Source organism: Caenorhabditis elegans, chromosome IV, assembly GCF_000002985.6.
Source record: "Caenorhabditis elegans chromosome IV".
NCBI classification, from domain to species: domain Eukaryota; kingdom Metazoa; phylum Nematoda; class Chromadorea; order Rhabditida; family Rhabditidae; genus Caenorhabditis; species Caenorhabditis elegans.
In genome coordinates this window covers 10,021,481-10,039,345 of record NC_003282.8, presented here as the reverse complement: position 1 = coordinate 10,039,345, position 17,865 = coordinate 10,021,481, and the positions used below count along the sequence as shown (strand labels likewise).

General features: G+C 39.2%; 9 protein-coding genes and 2 pseudogenes across 12 annotated transcripts; 4 read left to right on the top strand and 7 right to left on the bottom strand.

Annotated features, from left to right (window-relative positions):
• Positions 1-302: 302 nt before the first annotated feature.
• Positions 303-1,894, top strand: F44D12.11 (annotated as a pseudogene). Its single transcript has 7 exons — positions 303-325; positions 376-636; positions 683-1,004; positions 1,053-1,249; positions 1,294-1,490; positions 1,533-1,662; positions 1,706-1,894. Coding segments are annotated over exons 1-7 (1,319 nt in total).
• Positions 1,895-2,279: 385 nt separating this feature from the next.
• F44D12.10 (C2H2-type domain-containing protein) lies at positions 2,280-2,719 on the top strand (the record flags this gene model as incomplete). Its single annotated transcript, NM_069413.5, has 2 exons — positions 2,280-2,463; positions 2,506-2,719. 2 exons carry the CDS (start codon positions 2,280-2,282, stop codon positions 2,595-2,597), a joined length of 276 nt encoding a protein of 91 aa, NP_501814.2. The 3' UTR covers positions 2,598-2,719.
• A 659-nt stretch (positions 2,720-3,378) lies between these two features.
• msd-3 (MSP domain-containing protein) lies at positions 3,379-3,708 on the bottom strand (the record flags this gene model as incomplete). Its single annotated transcript, NM_069412.1, has 1 exon — positions 3,379-3,708. The coding sequence occupies one exon, from the start codon at positions 3,706-3,708 to the stop codon at positions 3,379-3,381; it is 330 nt and encodes a 109-aa protein (NP_501813.1).
• Positions 3,709-4,465: 757 nt separating this feature from the next.
• On the bottom strand, positions 4,466-5,993 carry F44D12.6 (CDI domain-containing protein). The gene is made up of 4 exons (NM_069411.3): positions 5,927-5,993; positions 5,384-5,787; positions 4,871-5,003; positions 4,466-4,820 (listed from the first exon to the last, which is right to left on the bottom strand). Exons 1-4 carry the CDS (start codon positions 5,981-5,983, stop codon positions 4,542-4,544), a joined length of 873 nt encoding a protein of 290 aa, NP_501812.1. The 5' UTR covers positions 5,984-5,993; the 3' UTR covers positions 4,466-4,541.
• A 197-nt stretch (positions 5,994-6,190) lies between these two features.
• Positions 6,191-6,374, bottom strand: F44D12.12 (annotated as a pseudogene). Its single transcript has one exon. A coding segment is annotated over exon 1 (184 nt).
• Positions 6,375-9,319: 2,945 nt separating this feature from the next.
• F44D12.16 (uncharacterized protein) lies at positions 9,320-10,267 on the bottom strand. Its single transcript, NM_001392381.1, has 2 exons — positions 9,648-10,267; positions 9,320-9,598 (listed from the first exon to the last, which is right to left on the bottom strand). The coding sequence occupies exons 1-2, from the start codon at positions 9,677-9,679 to the stop codon at positions 9,574-9,576; spliced, it is 57 nt and encodes an 18-aa protein (NP_001379511.1). The 5' UTR covers positions 9,680-10,267; the 3' UTR covers positions 9,320-9,573.
• On the bottom strand, positions 9,934-10,263 carry msd-2 (MSP domain-containing protein; the record flags this gene model as incomplete). The annotated part of the gene is made up of 1 exon (NM_069410.8): positions 9,934-10,263. One exon carries the CDS (start codon positions 10,261-10,263, stop codon positions 9,934-9,936), a length of 330 nt encoding a protein of 109 aa, NP_501811.1.
• A 1,412-nt stretch (positions 10,268-11,679) lies between the features above and the next one.
• gipc-2 (PDZ domain-containing protein) lies at positions 11,680-12,933 on the top strand. Its single transcript, NM_069409.6, has 3 exons — positions 11,680-11,766; positions 11,821-12,118; positions 12,163-12,933. Exons 1-3 carry the CDS (start codon positions 11,732-11,734, stop codon positions 12,901-12,903), a joined length of 1,074 nt encoding a protein of 357 aa, NP_501810.2. The 5' UTR covers positions 11,680-11,731; the 3' UTR covers positions 12,904-12,933.
• Positions 12,934-14,075: 1,142 nt separating this feature from the next.
• F44D12.8 (PHD-type domain-containing protein) lies at positions 14,076-16,055 on the bottom strand (the record flags this gene model as incomplete). Of its 2 annotated transcripts, none has more annotated exons than NM_001268524.2 (9): positions 14,076-14,224; positions 14,295-14,500; positions 14,545-14,657; positions 14,704-15,014; positions 15,058-15,182; positions 15,225-15,324; positions 15,369-15,470; positions 15,514-15,724; positions 15,939-16,055. In NM_001268524.2, the coding sequence occupies 9 exons, from the start codon at positions 16,007-16,009 to the stop codon at positions 14,120-14,122; spliced, it is 1,344 nt and encodes a 447-aa protein (NP_001255453.1). The 2 variants fall into 2 exon arrangements, with proteins under 2 accessions (NP_001255453.1, NP_001255454.1); NM_001268525.3 differs by having other exon boundaries at positions 14,120-14,224; positions 15,058-15,179; positions 15,939-16,009.
• A 612-nt stretch (positions 16,056-16,667) lies between these two features.
• msd-1 (MSP domain-containing protein) lies at positions 16,668-16,997 on the top strand (the record flags this gene model as incomplete). The annotated part of the gene is made up of 1 exon (NM_069407.6): positions 16,668-16,997. One exon carries the CDS (start codon positions 16,668-16,670, stop codon positions 16,995-16,997), a length of 330 nt encoding a protein of 109 aa, NP_501808.1.
• A 598-nt stretch (positions 16,998-17,595) lies between these two features.
• Positions 17,596-17,763, bottom strand: F44D12.19 (Phosphotriesterase-related protein; the record flags this gene model as incomplete). The annotated part of the gene is made up of 1 exon (NM_001276841.1): positions 17,596-17,763. The coding sequence occupies one exon, from the start codon at positions 17,761-17,763 to the stop codon at positions 17,596-17,598; it is 168 nt and encodes a 55-aa protein (NP_001263770.1).
• Between the last annotated feature and the right edge of the window lie 102 nt (positions 17,764-17,865).

The following is a 17,865-nucleotide window of genomic DNA, read 5'->3' as shown; positions in this document are numbered from 1 at the left end:
AATTTCCGCGTAGATATGATCTTCCAAAGTGAATTATGAAAATTCTCCCAGACACCAAATGGAATAATTCTCATATGCTATTTCAATGGGTTCCTTTTGACGGTTCCCTAGTTTTGTTCTTTTCATTTGAAACTTCTCTGAGGATTAATTAATTTCTCGTGAAACTATAAATATCTAACACGTCATTCTAATTTACATCAAAAAAAAACAACAGAAAAAGGCTGTTCAAAAAATTCAAAAAAATAATCACTACTTATTTATTTCCTGATTGTTTTACTAAAAAGCTGTAGCGGGTTAAAAGAAGATGAGTGTTACAGTTGAGCAGGTGAGTCAGTCTTTTCTAAGGATTTACATATGCAAAGATGACTATTTCAGGAAGCTTATGAAATGCCGGCTGACAATAAAAAAGTCATGCTGAAAATAGAGGAAGTGCATCTTCATTCATGTGGTGTCTTTAGTAACGTCTACAAAGGGATCCTCCGTGAGCCACACGAGAAAAATATTGCCATCAAGAAGAGCTGGCCGGAAAAGGGCGAACGCAATTTCGAGTTCATATTCTTGACGGGCCGTGAACGAACAAAGCACAAAAATGTGATTCATATGATCTTCGCGTTCAGCCACAGCTATGGTACAAAGGTTTGCTAGAAGCACGTTTCCAGAGCCCTAGTTCCTGATTTTCCAGGTCTGCGAATCCTATGTCTTTGACTACATGCCGAACACTTTGGCCGAGGTGATTCGTCAGAAGCTCACCGACCTCGACATTCGCCTCTACACATGGCAAATTTTTTCTGGTCTAAAATACCTGGAGGAACACAGAGTTGTGCATCGAGACTTGAAGCCGGTGAACATTTTGGTGGATCATGACACCGGATTCTTGAAGATCAGTGACTTCGGGTCTGTCAAGATCATCGTGAAGGGGAAGGCGAACAACCACTATCAGGTCACCCGATTTTACAGACCGCCCGAGTTGCTACAGAAGGCCATGGAATACAATTGCACAGTTGGTAAGTTAATATCCTCGATTCAGTACGAGCAGGTTTTATGAACTCCAGATGTTTGGTCCGCTGGATGCATCATGGCGGAAATGGTGAAGCGCCGCGTGGTTTTTCCGGGTAGAGACAGTGCTCAACAGATGAAGCTCTACTGCCGCTGCTTTGGAGTCCCCACTGAGCAAGATATTCTTGCGATGAAAGGAGAAAGATTGGAGAACGAGTTGTGGAAATTTACTAAAGGATTTGGACTTCAAAGAGTACGAATATTCTGACTGACTAGGAGAAAACTCATTTCTTTTAGCTTGTGACCGAAATTACTCCGGATCAGCTTCAGTTCATCAAGCGAATCCTTGTCTATACTCCCGAGAAGCGTCTTCATGGCAAGCAGCTACTTCAGGACGACTTCTTCCGTCCGCTGTTTTGAAATGGAGCAGTTCGTCACAACGGACAGAAGATTTCTGACGTTATAACTGCAGCTGATTACAAGAGAGCTGCTGAGTAAGTTCCGGAAAAATTTCTAAAATGAAAAATTAATTTCAGAAACGAAGACTCCTCGGCAGTCCGTCTTGCTCTATTGGTCAAGGCTGACAACAGGGATCAGGGGATTCCAAACTGTGAGAAGAGCAACTCTTATGAGAATGTTTTTCCGAGAAGATCAACACTTATCCCGGTTAGATCTCCATATAAACAACTAGATAAATGAACCATTACAGAAGGAACAGAAGATGGCTCGTGATGTCAAATCGAATGAGGACAACTCTGACGATCGACGTGGTGGGGCATCAAGTGAAGATCGTAGATCATCGGAGGCTGCGTCGGCTGCTGCTAAGCGTTCCGAATCGAACAGAAACGCGGCAAAGAAATCGACAATGAAGTCATTGATGAACACACCATCTCGTTAGAGCCATCGATCAGCAGTCAGAATAAATTTTATAGATAATGAATAGTTTTTATATTTTTTGCATAGGAAATAAAGGAAATAGTTGTGGGGTAAACTGAGATTTCACACGTCGTCATCAAAAAATTCACAATAAAAAGATAAGATTTGTTTGATATAAAACTGGCAGAAACTATTATCTGATTGTCAGCTGTAGGGCTGCTTAGGCAGCAGCCCCACGCAGCCCCGTAGCAACAGTATCAATAATATCCCGTGCCAATTTTCATAAAACTGAATATAAATTGGGTTGATGTTGCTAAAGGGCTGCGAAAAACTGAACTGGGAAGAAGCTGGGCTGCAAAGGGCTGCAAAGGGCTGCGAAGGGCTGCAAGGGCAGAGAGAGAAAAGAAATGAAAGAAGCTCTCAACACAGAACGAGAGAAAACTGATTCATATCGATTGAAATGGCTTGACCAAATGAGAAAGATGGTGTTCAATATGGAGGAAGAAAATGGAGAACCTTTTGATTGCAGAATTTGTGAGATCTGTGCTGCTCCATACAGAGAAGATGCGATGCGAGCGCCACGTGTTCTTCGTGAGTTCTCCAATGCGTTATACCTACTATTATTATTTTCAGCCTGTGACCACACAATCTGCACTGATTGCGCTGGTCATTTCGTCCAAAAGAAACAATTCTCTGTCCATTCGATCGCCAAATTTCACAGTTGAAATATCATGGAGTTCAAGGATTGCCAAAGAATTTCGCTCTAATGAATATGTAGAATACTGAATAAATTTCTTTGGTTACAAATGAACTCTAATAAAATATGTTTGAAAGTGTTTATTACGTCTAATAGATAATATTGTAATAAAGCTCAAGTTTGTGTGCCTCTACCGGACGAGCTCTATGTTTTGCAGGAAGCTATCGTTTTCTTCCACCGACTCCTAAGACAGTATTTCCTAATGTGGCTTTCACCTGAATATTGAGTTTTATGTCTGTGTGTAGAAATGGTTATCGCATCTGTGATTATTCCCGTCAAACTACTCATATTCAGAAATTTATGAATTACGGGCAATTAAATTGCTCAGAAATTCAGAATTCAGAATTGAGAAGAAATGTACAGACAGCATTTCACCAATGCCACCGTCTAAATTAAATTATTAATTTAATAACTTTTCCAAGTTAGCTACGGGCACCAATCCGAATGTGATTAAAAGGCGAACGGGTGAACGTAGTTGCAGCGGAGATCTTAGAATTATGATCTAGTGAACTTCCACAACTACAGTCGATTCGACACTTTCTCTGCCAATTTCCTGGTTAAAATATTTAGTGGGCACTTTCTCAGCCACAATTATGATAAATTCTTTGATTTCTTATTGAAACTAAGCAGTTCTAGTAAGAAACAAATGTGAAATAATAAAAACCAAAAACTTCAATTCAAATATTTCATTCAAAACATTCAAATCTCTTTTTTCCAAAATGTCTCATCATACTCGTCGATTTAAACGTCTAAGCCGTTGCCGACATTGGAATTGTAATGGTTCCAGCTGGAGTGATGGCAGCAAACGCAGCTTGGGCATCAGTTGCATCAGCCGGAGCAGCGGCAAAGTGAACAACAAGCTTGTCTTCTTTTGGTGCTCCAGCAGTACGAGTGATTGTGATGTCCTTTGAACCAGATGGATCAACGAATCCAAAGACCGGAGTGATGCGGTATTCGTTGTTGTTTGAAGACTTGATCTTGAAGATCATCTTCTCAGCTCCAGCATTGACAAGTTTGTGGGTAGAAGCACCTCCAGCAGCTGGAACAGTGCACGCTGGTGGATCGGCCGTCAGAGACATCTTTTTGAAACTTTATGTTAAAGTTGTATAAACTGAATAGCAGTCGTTATCAAGATGAACCAGTGACCTTTCGTGAACTTTTGATTTTAAATATTTTTGTAAATTTAAAAAGGTTTGTTAATATCAACTGTCTGCTCCCTTTTGAAAATATAGTTTTTTAAAAGTTATTTACGCTCTCGAGAAGACGTGGAAGAGGTTAAGGAAAAAATAAAAATATAGAAAAAAAAATATTTTTGTAAATTTAAAAAGGTTTTTTTCCGATGTATATAAGGATTTAAAATAAATAAGTCATTAAATATATTTTCTATAACATGAAAAATTCACCGCTAACTGGCGTCAACTAACAATGACGTGTTCAGTTGGAATGTCACTTTTAAAGGTTCGGAATTACTTGAGTTGTTGACTAATAGACACTAAAGGAGTTACTTTGAGATACGCGATTTTTTTTGTCAAGAAAGGAGTACCCGGTTGCAGCGGATATTCGAAAAATACAATGAACACTTTTTCACGGGAAGACATTTCATAAAAAAATTTCCAGTCTCCAAAAGAAGCAGCCGTAGCGGTAAAGAAGGAAACAGCTGCCACGAAAAAAGCTGAAAAAGCCATAATTGAAGAGCTCTCCGCAGCTGGTGCAAGTCGATTTTAAATGAGAAACTTCAAAAATGTGCGGCGGTTACTGATGGGAAGAACGTTTCATTGGTTGTGTGAATCAATTTTTTGTTATTTTGTTGATTTTTCCCCTTTCTTCACTTTGTTGTTATTGTTGAATTATTGTTGAATTGAATTGAAAAAAAACAATTTAAACAAAATCCCATTATTCAAGATTATCACAATCAAACAGAAAACACCGACTTTCCAGATTCTGTATTCGAAGGTGCATTTGCAGTTGCCATTCCAGCTGTCTTTGGAGTAGTTCGTCCCGATTTTGCACCACCGCCGCCGCTCTTCATGGTCTCCTCCTGAGTTGGCTCCAATTTCCGTTCTTTTGCTGATTTTTTGGATGATTTTTGAGTAGGCATCATTGGACCAGGAGTCCGTTGTTTGCTGCGACGAGGTGTTTCTTGCGGTTTTCGGTCGGGCTTCTTGTCGGACAACGGCATTTCAGAGTTCACCTGGAAGATTTTCAAGATTTTTTCACATATGAATAATAATTGATTCAAACCTTCGATCTTTCCTGGTCTTCTTTACTATTTTGGCTATCGATCGTGTCACAACCTCCATCATCTTTCGATCGGCATGCATCATTGCTTCGGATAATAAAGGCCAAACCAGTCTCTCGCCAATGAACATGGGCGCTGAAATTGAGAATTGCAATTGTAGGTAGATAGGCAGGCACGCATGCCGAGCTCGAATGGTTATCTTAGGCAATTTCTAGGCAATTATTGACAGTATCTTAAACATCTCTCAATACAAAACTAGGGTGAAATCAGAAGGCTTCTGAAAAAAGTGCTGCCTTCCAGGAAAGTTACGCTTTGTAGGCACTAAGCAGGCAGACACTTCTTTCGAGAGGATTATCCGGGAAGTAGCAGGTGGTCGAGGGCAGGTAGCGGGAAATCAGAAAAGAATGTAGGCATGTAGGCAGGCATGTAGGCATGAAGATATATCAGCTTAGGCGTAGGCATTGGCTAAGGCTTAGGCATCTTCGCGTTGAAATCTGTAATTGTGATAAACTAACTCTTTCCATTTTTCGTTTCTCTTATCCAACACGGGAACTCTCAACTCCTTCCTGTACCGTTGTTTCGGATGTTGTGGCAATTGCGCAACCATCTTCTTCATCTCTTCCTTCGTGGTCCCATTCGTTATTCTCCGTGTTTGGATTTCCCACTTTGGGAAGTATTGATTGGTTTTATGACGGAGCGCAGCTTCTTTTGCCGCATTCTCATCATTACATCCACCAGGAAGTGTTGGTGTTAGAAGACGAACATTTGCAAGTGGATCCTCTTGAAGTTCAACTGTTTGGATATCTTGAGTTTTATCGTAGTTTGGCTCAGACACAGGTTGCTGTTGTTGGTCTTCGTTCGATGGTTTCGAGTTTTGTCTGCGCACTTTTCCGCCACAAATTGTCATTAAAATGCTAATCTGAAATGTTAAGTTTAGTTATAATTTTACAGACTTTCTGAAATTATAACGGATTCTTTACACATTCAATTTTCGATGTGCGCATGATGCCAACACATCTACTGTGTAAAAACAATATCTAAAAGGTTTTAAAACTCACCAGAAAAACAGACAGGAATGTCCAATATTGACTTATCAAAATATCGAAGACATCCATGATGATAAACAATAGAAATAATTGAATATTTCTCTTTTTTTTCCTTTTTTATTTAAAGTGAGAGAGGGGGAGGGGAAGATTAAACGTGATAATTAGAAGTGTGACCACGTTTTTTTTGCCAGAATGAAAACCCAAAAGTTTAAAAAAGTGTTTTTACCCGAAATATCGTGTTTACAAATTACCTAATTTTTTAAATTTCAAAAAAAATTAGCTCAACTTCTGCAATTTCAGCAAAAAACGGGAGAGCCTGGGGTGTGGGCACTTTAGCTCTCCTGTTGGCTCCGGATACTTTGCTCAACACTCCACAAATTTTCGATCGCATTCACACAATTGATTACTGCATTCGTGAGCAAAGATTGGATGGTCAGATGCCTCACCTAATCACCTGCCACACTATTTTAAATTGATATCAGATAAGATGAATCACAAAATTTTAAGTATAAAAGCCAACCGGCTCTCAATTATTTATGTGAAAATTATGGAAATTCTACGCAACAACTTTAATTATTCCGCGCGATTATTGGCGACTAGTGCGGCAGGGCCTTCGGTTATGGGATGTGCCCGAAAAAAATGGCTGCTTTGCTTGGAATATGGTTGAAGCCGGCCCACAGTTTCCAAGAGTATTCTGGCCTGCGGTCCTCACACCTGGTTCTTAAGCTTGAGTGAATAACAACCGCTAAATCATGATACCCCAATTAGATGACCATACAGGGCAATGTTTTTGGAACAGAAAGAAGCAACAAAAAAAGCGCAAATTGGTTCACTTAAACTCGTGTTATAAATGCTCAAAAAAAGTGTCAGCAATATTTTGCAATTTTTGTGACAATTTTTTTGAACATTTTGATTTTCAAAAACGACCCTCCTTGGCAAGGTCGAGGGGGTTTGAGTGAGAAAAGGCTGATAGGGTGAACATTTTTTCATATGAACCATTAGTTTTCATCAACGTTAAAGTGCTCTAAAAACAAGAATTAAAAAAAGAAACATTCACGTTCACGTCAGGGCTGTGCGGCAACCGGCAACCGAGTTGCCAGTTGCCGAAATTTTTTGGAATCGGCAACTTCGGCAAGTGCCGGTTGCCGAAAATTTTGGGGTTCGGCAACTTCGGCAATTGCCGAACTTTTTTCGGCAACTTCGGTAACTGCCGATATCAATGTCAAACATTCTGTAGCTCAAAAAAAGCATTCGGAGAGCCTGAAAAATGATAATATTTCGCCGTAAATGAGAAAACGACCATTACTTTTTGCCAAAACGCTCAAAAATATAAAAATCTTTAAAACTTGGTGGCCGGTTGCCGAAAAGTTTCCCGAAATTTCGGTAATCGAAAGTTGCCGGTTGCCGAAAATTTTCGGGTTCGGCAACTTCGGCAATTGCCGGTTGCCGAAAATCCCGGTTGCCGCACAGCCCTGGTTTACGTGACCTATTTACCTTTGATTTCTCTGGAGGGGAGGGGGAGAGTAGGTAAATTTGGGATTCGATGACGGAAAATGTTTCTATGTAATTTTTAACTGTCAAAATACATTAGATGGGTAACAATTATTACAAAAAACAAAATGAGGCGGCGCATTTATCTGTTATACATAGAAACAATCAAATCTGAGAGCTCTTCAGGTTAATTTGTCCTGAGAAGTCTAATTGAATGTATAGTAGTTACAAACAATTTGTTTTTACAGAGTATGAAAAGAGTTCTGCAAGACGAAGTATTCAATGTGAAAAAATCAAAATTGGAGAAGAAAGAAATTAGTGTCAAGTTAGCTTACAAAAAATGTCTTCTAAGACAAAACGAGTTGGATATAGCGAGAGAAGTTCAACGTCTGACTGACCGATTGGGAGCAATGATTATTTTGGAGGACAATGACACAATTCGTACGTTATTTGATTATTACAACATGAACAACAAACGTTTTCAGCCGAATTCAATGCACACATAACATTCAAAGGAGATCTTGGGCGCGTTACCGCAGCAATTATCAGTATGCAGCGATGTATTAAAAGAGACGCTACGAGTAGTTCGATTATGCCCATGTTCGAATCGAATGAGAAAATTACTCTTTTGATACCGAAAGACTCCCTGGTGAAGACTTTTGGAAATTGCAACAAGTTCCTTCTCGACTTACAAGTTCTTGCCAACAATGGAAACGTCAAAGACTGTGATTTAAGATACCGGTCTCAACGCTGCATTGGACAATGCTGGAAATGGTCGTAATGCTGAAAAATCGGAGTGAGTTTTGCTACACCACGTAGTTCTTGTTTTTGCTTTTTAAGTTTTCAAGAATTCGATTGAAACAAAAAATTGTGAGCGTAGTTTTTGATCTGACAGACAACTCCTATTTACTTTTATGTAATGATTGATAACTAAAAGTACCGGGCAACAATAGATATGACTATGATAGAGTTCCCGGTGATAATTCTCTTTCTACAACTGGTGGTGTTCGTGGAAGTCGTAACAAAATTGAACTATGTCAAAAGAGAAGAACCAGTAACAGTGGAGTCAAAGGATCTTCTACAGCTGTACATGGAAACTGCAATACCCGAGGACCGATCTCTAAACCAATCGGTCAATCCGCCACTCACAACGGAAGTACACACAACGCTTCTGGTCGGATGTCCTTTCGTCAAGGAACTCGTGACTCTTCAATGAAGGGGGGAGGTGCCAATTGGAGCGAGACGTGTTCGCCCCAATTAGCAATGTTAATCCGTGATATTGGCCTACGTGAACTTTCTCCACGAATAGAACTTATTGATTTTCTATTCATTAATTGCTTTGCTCTATTATACTTCTAGTCTCAATCAACTGTCTTCTCTTGACTATTCACTATACACCATCTCATTTCCACGTTACTTTGCTCATTCTTTTGCTCATTTTTGGGCAATACCACCAACTACCAACAGCCAACGACAAATTTCTCTTCAATTTTTGAGTTAATTTCATTCCGTTCACTGTGAGTTTCAAACCACTAAAAATTTCTGAAACTTTTTTGAAAGTTGAAGTAGAGTTTGTAGTTTTTCCGCTTAAATGTACTGTATATTAGGGCTACGCAAATCTCAGCTTGTGTGACCACCAAAAATGTGACACCCACCACATTGAGTTAAAAAATGCCCTCGGTGGCAGAGTTGGGACACAGGTAAACCGCGTCATGAATTTTCGTCGAGTGACGGGCCGCTATCTCGCAAAAACGGTACATGGCTTTTGTGAAGACCCGGACCGCTATTCGATGAAAAACTGACGAAAAACGGACCGGTAAGTGATGAGGACGCACGAATGCCCAGCTAGTTGTTCACCCGTTATTCGCCATTGGTTTGAAATTAGTGGTTCTTTAATAACAGTTGATAGTTCATATAAATTTATTTGTATAAAAATATAATGGATTAAAAAAACAGCAAATTATTCCGATGGTGACGGGCTGGTCGATGTATGTTCGCGTCTTCGCTGCTTATCTCGAAACTTCTGACCCGATTGAACTTTTTATCAGGTGTTTTAGACGAGAGAAGATTTTGGATAAGGCTAAGGATCACAGCTTGTATCACACAGCATAGCGTAGACCGAATAAGGAGGCAGACGAGAATGATGACATCTGGAAGACTCGAGGTCGTCACACATGAGCTGGGGTGAGAATCCTGAAATTAATTGGATTAATTACTTCCATCATTTTATCTGGTATTATACCTTGTGATTGGCTGATCGGCAGTGATTGGCATCAACCGCTTTGAAACCTAGAAAGTGATATGATCCCGGGTTTCCAATTCCTGGTTAAAATATTTAGTGGGCACTTTCTTAGCCACAATTATGATAAATTCTTTGGTTTCTTATTGAAACTAAGCAGTTCTAGTAAGAAACCAATGTGAAATAATAAAAACCAAAAACTTCAATTCAAATATTTCATTCAAAACATTCAAATCTCTTTTTTCCAAAATGCTCATCTTTGTCTCATCATACTCGTCGATTTAAACGTCTAAGCCGTTGCCGACATTGGAATTGTAATGGTTCCAGCTGGAGTGATGGCAGCAAACGCAGCTTGGGCATCAGTTGCATCAGCCGGAGCAGCGGCAAAGTGAACAACAAGCTTGTCTTCTTTTGGTGCTCCAGCAGTACGAGTGATTGTGATGTCCTTTGAACCAGATGGATCAACGAATCCGAATACCGGAGTGATGCGGTATTCGTTGTTGTTTGAAGACTTGATCTTGAAGATCATCTTCTCAGCTCCAGCATTAACAAGTTTGTGGGTGGAAGCACCTCCAGCAGCTGGAACAGTGCACGCTGGTGGATCGGCCGTCAGAGACATCTTTTTGAAACTTTATGTTAAAGTTGTATAAACTGAACATATTACCCTTATTTATAGCAGTCGTTATCAAGATGAACCAGTGACCTTTCGTGAACTTTTGATTTTAAATATTTTTGTAAATTTAAAAAGGTTTGTTAATATCAACTGTCTGCTCCCTTTTGAAAATATAGTTTTTTAAAAGTTATTTACGCTCTCGAGAAGACGTGGAAGAGGTTAAGGAAAAAATAAAAATATAGAAAAAAAAATATTTTTGTAAATTTAAAAAAGTTTTTTTTTCCGATGTATGTAAGGATAAAAATAAATAAGTCATTAAATATATTTTTCTATAACATGAAAAATTCACCGCTAACTGGCGTCAACTAACAATGACGTGTTTAGTTGGAATGTCAATTTCAAAGGTTCGGAATTACTTGAGTTGTGGACTAATAGACACTAAAGAATAACTTTGAGATACGCGATTTTTGCCAAAAACAGAATGTCCACCTTCGGCACGACTAATTTTGAATTTTCGAATAACTTATTTTCATATATTTCGCCTAACAAAACATTTTTGTATGTAACAGAAATGTGTCGTGTGGAGACCAGATGTATTTATGGAGCAAAACTTTGCACATGATTGTAAATAATAAATCAGTGATTTAAAAAATCAATTTTAAATCAAAATGCGGAGAAATGGGCGGTAGGCAGCCAGGTAGGCACGTGGGCCTCAAGAACATTTTGTTTTTTCTTCTCAACATATTTTTTTGTCAGATAATTTAAAATTTATTTATTACAGTTACGATTGTTTATTGTACATGCATGAAACTCCTAACAATGCTTCTAATGTTTTGCGAGTTTTGAACGATGGCTTCTCACTTATTGGAACGTATGTTTTCAGTTCATTACTCAAATGAAGTAAAGGATCATATAGCTAACTAGAAGTTCTAAATTTTACATCCTTCACTTTGTTCGGCTCCTCCGATGAGTACATCACCCTCTTTGAGCTTATGAACAGCAGGAGTCTAATATTTTCGCCACAGACTTCTGAGATTTACGATTATACACGTCCCCGGGTCCCGACACGAGTGAAACGTTTCATCAAGCCTATACTTTGCCAAAAAAAAAATTTTTTTTAATAAGAAGTATCAAAATCACGGTAAGTATCAAGAAAATCATGCAAAGTCAAAGATCAAAGAACCCTGGATTTTGAGGCAAAAATCTATACATTTTTTCCGAATTACAATTTTACTTGTTACACGTGTTTGAGTTTAAAAACAGGTAAAAAAAGAAAGCATATACATGAATAAATAGAAACGAAAAAATATTCTAAAGTTATATTTTTTAATGAACTTGCTCAGCGTGGAACCCCACTTTGGTTGGCATCCAAGCTCCGCCCACATCAATGTCTATAAATAATCAATTTTCTGGTAAATCCTTCATTCATCGATTTACTCGACTTACAACAACTAATTACAACTAACTCTTCGCAATGCAAGGACAAGGAGCCCCATGCCGCCGTTCTAGGTATGCATTTCATGAGCCCGAGTCTCAGATCTCAGGTTACCATGAATATTTCAGAAGCCGATCAAGATCTCGTGGAGCCTTCAATCGTCGCTCCAACTATGGAGAAGCTCATCCAATTCAGCCTGCCGTTTTAGCTTCAATTGTCGAAGAACCATCATCTTCAATCATGCCAGTGGTGAACCCATTGATGGTTGCAGCAAAAGAGCTCAAATTTCCCTGCCAGTTGGCTCATGGATCTCCAGTTGCAATCATTGACAAATGGAACGATATGGAGGAATTGTACCAATCAATTGCTGATTTCTTTGCAATCTCAAAAGACGATATCATTTTCCTGACGGTTAATGATTTCAAGGCAAGCTTTGATACTTTAATTCCTCTAATTCGAAATATTTTCAGCCAGACATGAAGAACATGTTCAGTGGAACACTCAACTTCAAGGATATGCTCTTTGCACACGTTCGCGGACAAGCAACTGAGCTCCGAATGGTCAAAGACGCCAACGTCTTTGGAGTGACAGTCACTGACAACGGACTCGGAAATGCATTTATCAAGGTCATAAGCCCAGGTTCGGTGTTCGATCGTATGCGTCCAGCAACACAAGTTGGTCAACTCATTGAGGCGATTAATGGAGAGTCTGTGCTCGGTAAAAGACATTACCAAGTTGCTCGTATGTTGAAAAGTATTCGTCGCGGCGAGGAATGTATCATTCGATTGATTGCTCCAAAGAGTGCGGATCCAGGAACTATGAAGATGACTAGGAAAACTGGCGGAGATTTAGCAAAAGGAACCATTCGTTTCAAATCGGAAGGTGGATTTGCTGTTGAAGATATTCAAGATCAGATGATCCAGGCTGAGATGTGCGGGAAACTCAACGAACTGTTCGACCAATATTTGGGAGTTCAAGATGATCAATTGGCCATGAGAATATGGGAAACTGCCTCAAACTGCGAGACACTTTGGCAACTCAGTGAAGCCATCAAACAGTCGGAGCTCTCAATGTTCGAGTTCCCGGATGGATTGGTATTCGACATGTGGGGAATTATTGGTGATTTGAAACGCGAACAACGTGAGAAAAAGCCAATGCCAGTCATGAAGAATGCTATTTCAAGACCATCGGCTATGAAACTCTTTGACTAACTTGTATTGTCAAATAAATTATTTTTCTTGTCCTAGCTGAATTTAATTGTTTCTAAATCAATTTACTATATATAAAGCGCGTGTCGTTCCGTCACTATGTAGTTTGATCTCTGATCATTTTGGGAAACCTTATGCTAAATACGCAGCAGACATCGATCGAGGTCCGCGATAGACACCGTACATCTAATGTGCTTTCTCAAAAAAGTCGAGGGCCGCGCCGTAGGTGCTAGATTTCAACTTGCAATTGTATTCTCTCCAACAAGAATCGGCATTCTAGAGGTTTCCAATGATTTTATTTTGATGAAACGCTACAGTACTCCTTTTATACAATTGACCAGCCGCTGACCGCGCCTCCGGCGCGGCCAACGACTGGCGAAATTTGAAATGTTTGACACATCCCTGAATTCATTAGGTTTTTCTATAAAAAAAAGTAAGCAGAATTTGTTTCCCTGCTGCATGTGTTTAAGTTTTTTCGAATATGCTGAAAGATTAAATTTTGAAAACCATCACACCACAACCTTAAACAAAGTACAGTAACCCTACAGTACTACTACAGTACTACTACAGTACCTTGACATTATCCATCACCAACTCCCAACGCAATATCCCTTCAAAAGCTGAAAAATCAAAATTCCCTAAACTACAGTAACCCTATAGTAACCCTACAGTAACCCTACAGTACCCCTACAGTACTACTACAGTACCTTGACATTATTCATCACCAACTCCCAACCCAATATCCCTTCAAAAGCTGAAAAATCAAAATTTGCCAAACTACAGTAACCCTACAGTAACCCTACAGTACCCCTACAGTACTACTACAGTACCTTGACATTATCCATCACCAACTCCCAACGCAATATCCATTCATAAGCTGAAAAATCAAAATTTCCTAAACTACAGTAACCCTACAGTACACCGACAGTACTACTACAGTACCTTGACATTATCCATCACCAACTCCCAACGCAATATCCCTTCAAAAGCTGAAAAATCAAAATTTCCTAAACTACAGTAACCCTACAGTAACCCTACAGTAACCCTTCAGTACACCTACAGTACTACTACAGTCCCTTGACATTATCCATCACCAACTCCCAACCCAATATCCCTTCAACTACAGAAAAGAGAGTTCAAAGATCAGAGATCAAAGTTCAAACTACATAGGGACAGAACGACACTGCGCTTTATATATAGTGAATGAAAATGATTAAAGCTAAAGTTCCTTTGTGCTGTCCTTCGGCTGAGTTGATTGCTCCATTACTCCCTTGCTGCTCATTTTCTTCCGGAACTTTCGAATTGATTGAATAGGATGATTACGCTGTAAAGACAAAGTATAAACACTTTGTGATTGAAGCTTTTAGATAAAGTTATTTAGAAAATGAACTCACGTCATAACTCAAGCAGACAACGTTCTTCATATGGAAGGAAATCGCTTTTCCAGGTGTTGTTGAAATCGTATCAGTTGACAGTGCTTTAACAGGAGGGAGTGGCATTGTTGTCTCAATCGTAGTCTCAACTGTTGTATCCTGGGTTACTGTAGGCCGTGCTCTGTCATCAATCCCATCACGTTTCATTGAAAAACGTTTGATTGCGTCTGAAAACACATGATAAGAAATCGCATTCTAAAAAGTTTCAAACCTTCACTCAATTCCACCAAATTCTTAACAGTGTTGTACGCAACAGTCTCCTGACTCACGAAATCACTATTTGCCTCCAACTTATCACGTGGAGCAAGAGAGTCAAACGTATGGCTGAAGTATTGAAAAATTAAACGCCTAACATTAAAACTAGACTAACTTTTCTGGCAGTGTAACACCTCGTGGCATTGCACACGACATGTAGTCTCCGATATGATCGAACCAGCTCTTCTCATCGATTTCAATGTTATCTTCTGCAAGAGCAGCAACCAATTCTGGATTAGTGATTGGAACTCCTTCATCATTCTTTTCACAATCGCCAGGGGCTCGTTCTGGAACAACCCAAACTGGTTCCCCATTCGGCTTGAAGAGATCCGAGTCCAAGGATGTTTTCGGCGCATTTGTTTTCTTCTTCCTCATTGCTCTTGCCGATGCATTGAGTTGGCTCGACTCCGGCATTCTTTCAAGCCGCTAAATAATCATAACATTTATTTTTCTGAAAAGTACCATAAACCGCATCGTCGGATCGTTTCTGAGCTCTCTGCGACTGCACATGTTTGAAGAAGTTTTTGGCCAAATCCTTATTGAACTTTTGCCCACTCTTTTCATCTTCTTTTGATCCAGATGATGGAATCTCTGCTGAAATCATAAACTTGTTTTTTTAGACAATTGTCGTCAAACCTGAAGATCTTCTTCGTCTAGAATCTGAAGATGTATGTGAATTCTTTTTCTTGGGCTTGTCATTCTTTGAACCTGCCCTTTCATCGTTATCACTTGAAGTCTGGAATATTTTATTATTGATTAACCAATAAGCTTAGTTCAAACCTTGGCATTAGTGTTCTCAGCCGACAGAGACTGGTTGACTTGATTCTTCTTTTTACGGACTGTTGTCTTTGGTGGATCCTTCTCAACTTTCTCCTTAGTAACCTGAAAATGGTTTGAAATTTTAATTAAAAGACTACAGAAATACCTTTCGACGTATAGCTTTCCTTTCCCTTCCTGGAACATTTGGAGAAGTTGCTGTTGGATCCTTCAGAAGGTTTGCTTGAGCTGGAGACGGAGTGGATACAGCTGGAAGGGCAATGACTGTTGGTAGCGGTGTCACAGTTGATGGCGATGGAGTTTTTCTCGGAGGAACTATAGTTGGTTGTGGTTTTGACTTTGGACCTCCTCGGCGGTTTCTGAAAAATTAGGAATGTTAAATTTAACTACTAGTGTCCGGTATGGCTCCATACAGGCGCCGGGTTGCCTGCCTCGTGTCGCAGACATATTAGGTTCCACACCTTCCGCAGGGTGTGGCGCGGAAGCTACAATGCAAGCCGCGAGGAAGCCGGCGTCAGGCCCTGGAACCGCGCATGCCTCTTATGGAAACCCAGTCAAAGACATTCAACTCACTGTGATTTGCCCTCTTTACGTCTCCGATTGTCATCATTTTGTCGTATCGGCAAATTAGTAGTACTTTTCATTATGATATAAAAGTAGAACTTCGAAATAATTAGTAAATTCAAAAATAATGCGAAGGGGTGGAGTTTATTGCGGCGTGTTTTTTATTGTCAAGAAACTTTTTTGACAGTTCACGGATTTATGAAAATTAATTGCAAAGTTTAAATATACTTTTCTTTCAATTTGGGTAGCACGATGATGTAGATGTAGGCGCGTAGGCAGAAAGATACAAAATAGACATGTGGTAAATACAATTATGAACTATTATGAAGTAGACATTAAGTAAGATAGGCATGATGTAGATCTGAGGTTGACATGTAGGCAAGTAGGAGAAAGTAGACATTACAGAAGCCTAAGAGCGCGAGGTGGGCAGATATGTACATTCGCCTGTAGAATGAAAACATTCAAACTTTATTTTCTTTTTATATATTTCTCTTTCTATTTTTCTATATTTTTATTTTTCCCTAACCTCTTCCACGTCTTCTCGAGAGCGTAAATAACTTATAAAAAACAATATTTTCAAAAGGGAGCAGACAGTTGATATTAACAAACCTTTTTAAATTTACAAAAATATTTAAAATCAAAAGTTCACGAAAGGTCACTGGTTCATCTTGATAACGACTGCTATAAATAAGGGTAATCTGTTCAGTTTATACAACTTTAACATAAAGTTTCAAAAAGATGTCTCTGACGGCCGATCCACCAGCGTGCACTGTTCCAGCTGCTGGAGGTGCTTCTACCCACAAACTTGTCAATGCTGGAGCTGAGAAGATGATCTTCAAGATCAAGTCTTCAAACAACAACGAATACCGCATCACTCCGGTCTTTGGATTCGTTGATCCATCTGGTTCAAAGGACATCACAATCACTCGTACTGCTGGAGCACCAAAAGAAGACAAGCTTGTTGTTCACTTTGCCGCTGCTCCGGCTGATGCAACTGATGCCCAAGCTGCGTTTGCTGCCATCACTCCAGCTGGAACCATTACAATTCCAATGTCGGCAACGGCTTAGACGTTTAAATCGACGAGTATGATGAGACAAAGATGAGCATTTTGGAAAAAAGAGATTTGAATGTTTTGAATGAAATATTTGAATTGAAGTTTTTGGTTTTTATTATTTCACATTGGTCTCTTACTGGAACTGCTTAGTTTCAATAAGAAACCAATGAATTTTTTTATAATTGTGGCTGAGAAAGTGCCCACTAGATATTTTAACCAGGAAATTGTATATTGGCAGAGAAAGTGTCGGATAGATTAGTTGTGGAAGTTCAATAGATCATAATTCTAAGATCTCCGCTGCAACTAAGTCCACCCGTTTGCTGTTTAGTCACTTTCGGATTGTTGCCGTGTCCGAATGCCATAATACTGAAATTTCTTTTTAGCAACTAATAAAAAATAAGTAAAATATATCCAGTTTTTGTTAGCAATTTGCAAAAAAAACATATTTTCTCATCGCAATTAATTAGCAAAATATTAACAAAATTTTCGCGATTTGCAAATAATTAATAAATTATGCTATTGATCGCTTGTTCCCATTTTACAAGTGCGCGAACAATATTTCATAAGTATTTACAAACCACGAATTTCATTAACCGTCTCATGCCAAACATCTAGAAATTATTCAGGTATTCTTGCACCATATCCGTGTGACTCAATGTTACACCAATCCTCTCCTCGTACGATTCTTGCGTAACCATCATCTCCGCAATCAGTCCACAGCGAGTTTTTGAAGATCCAGTAGTCAACAGTTCGTCCCGCAGAATTATTTGTTGTACCATAACCAACAATTGCTCCCGAACGCCATATCCGACCTTTTCATCATCACAATTAGCAAACTCTACAACTTCACTCAGATAGGAAGCTTATGATTTTTTTACATA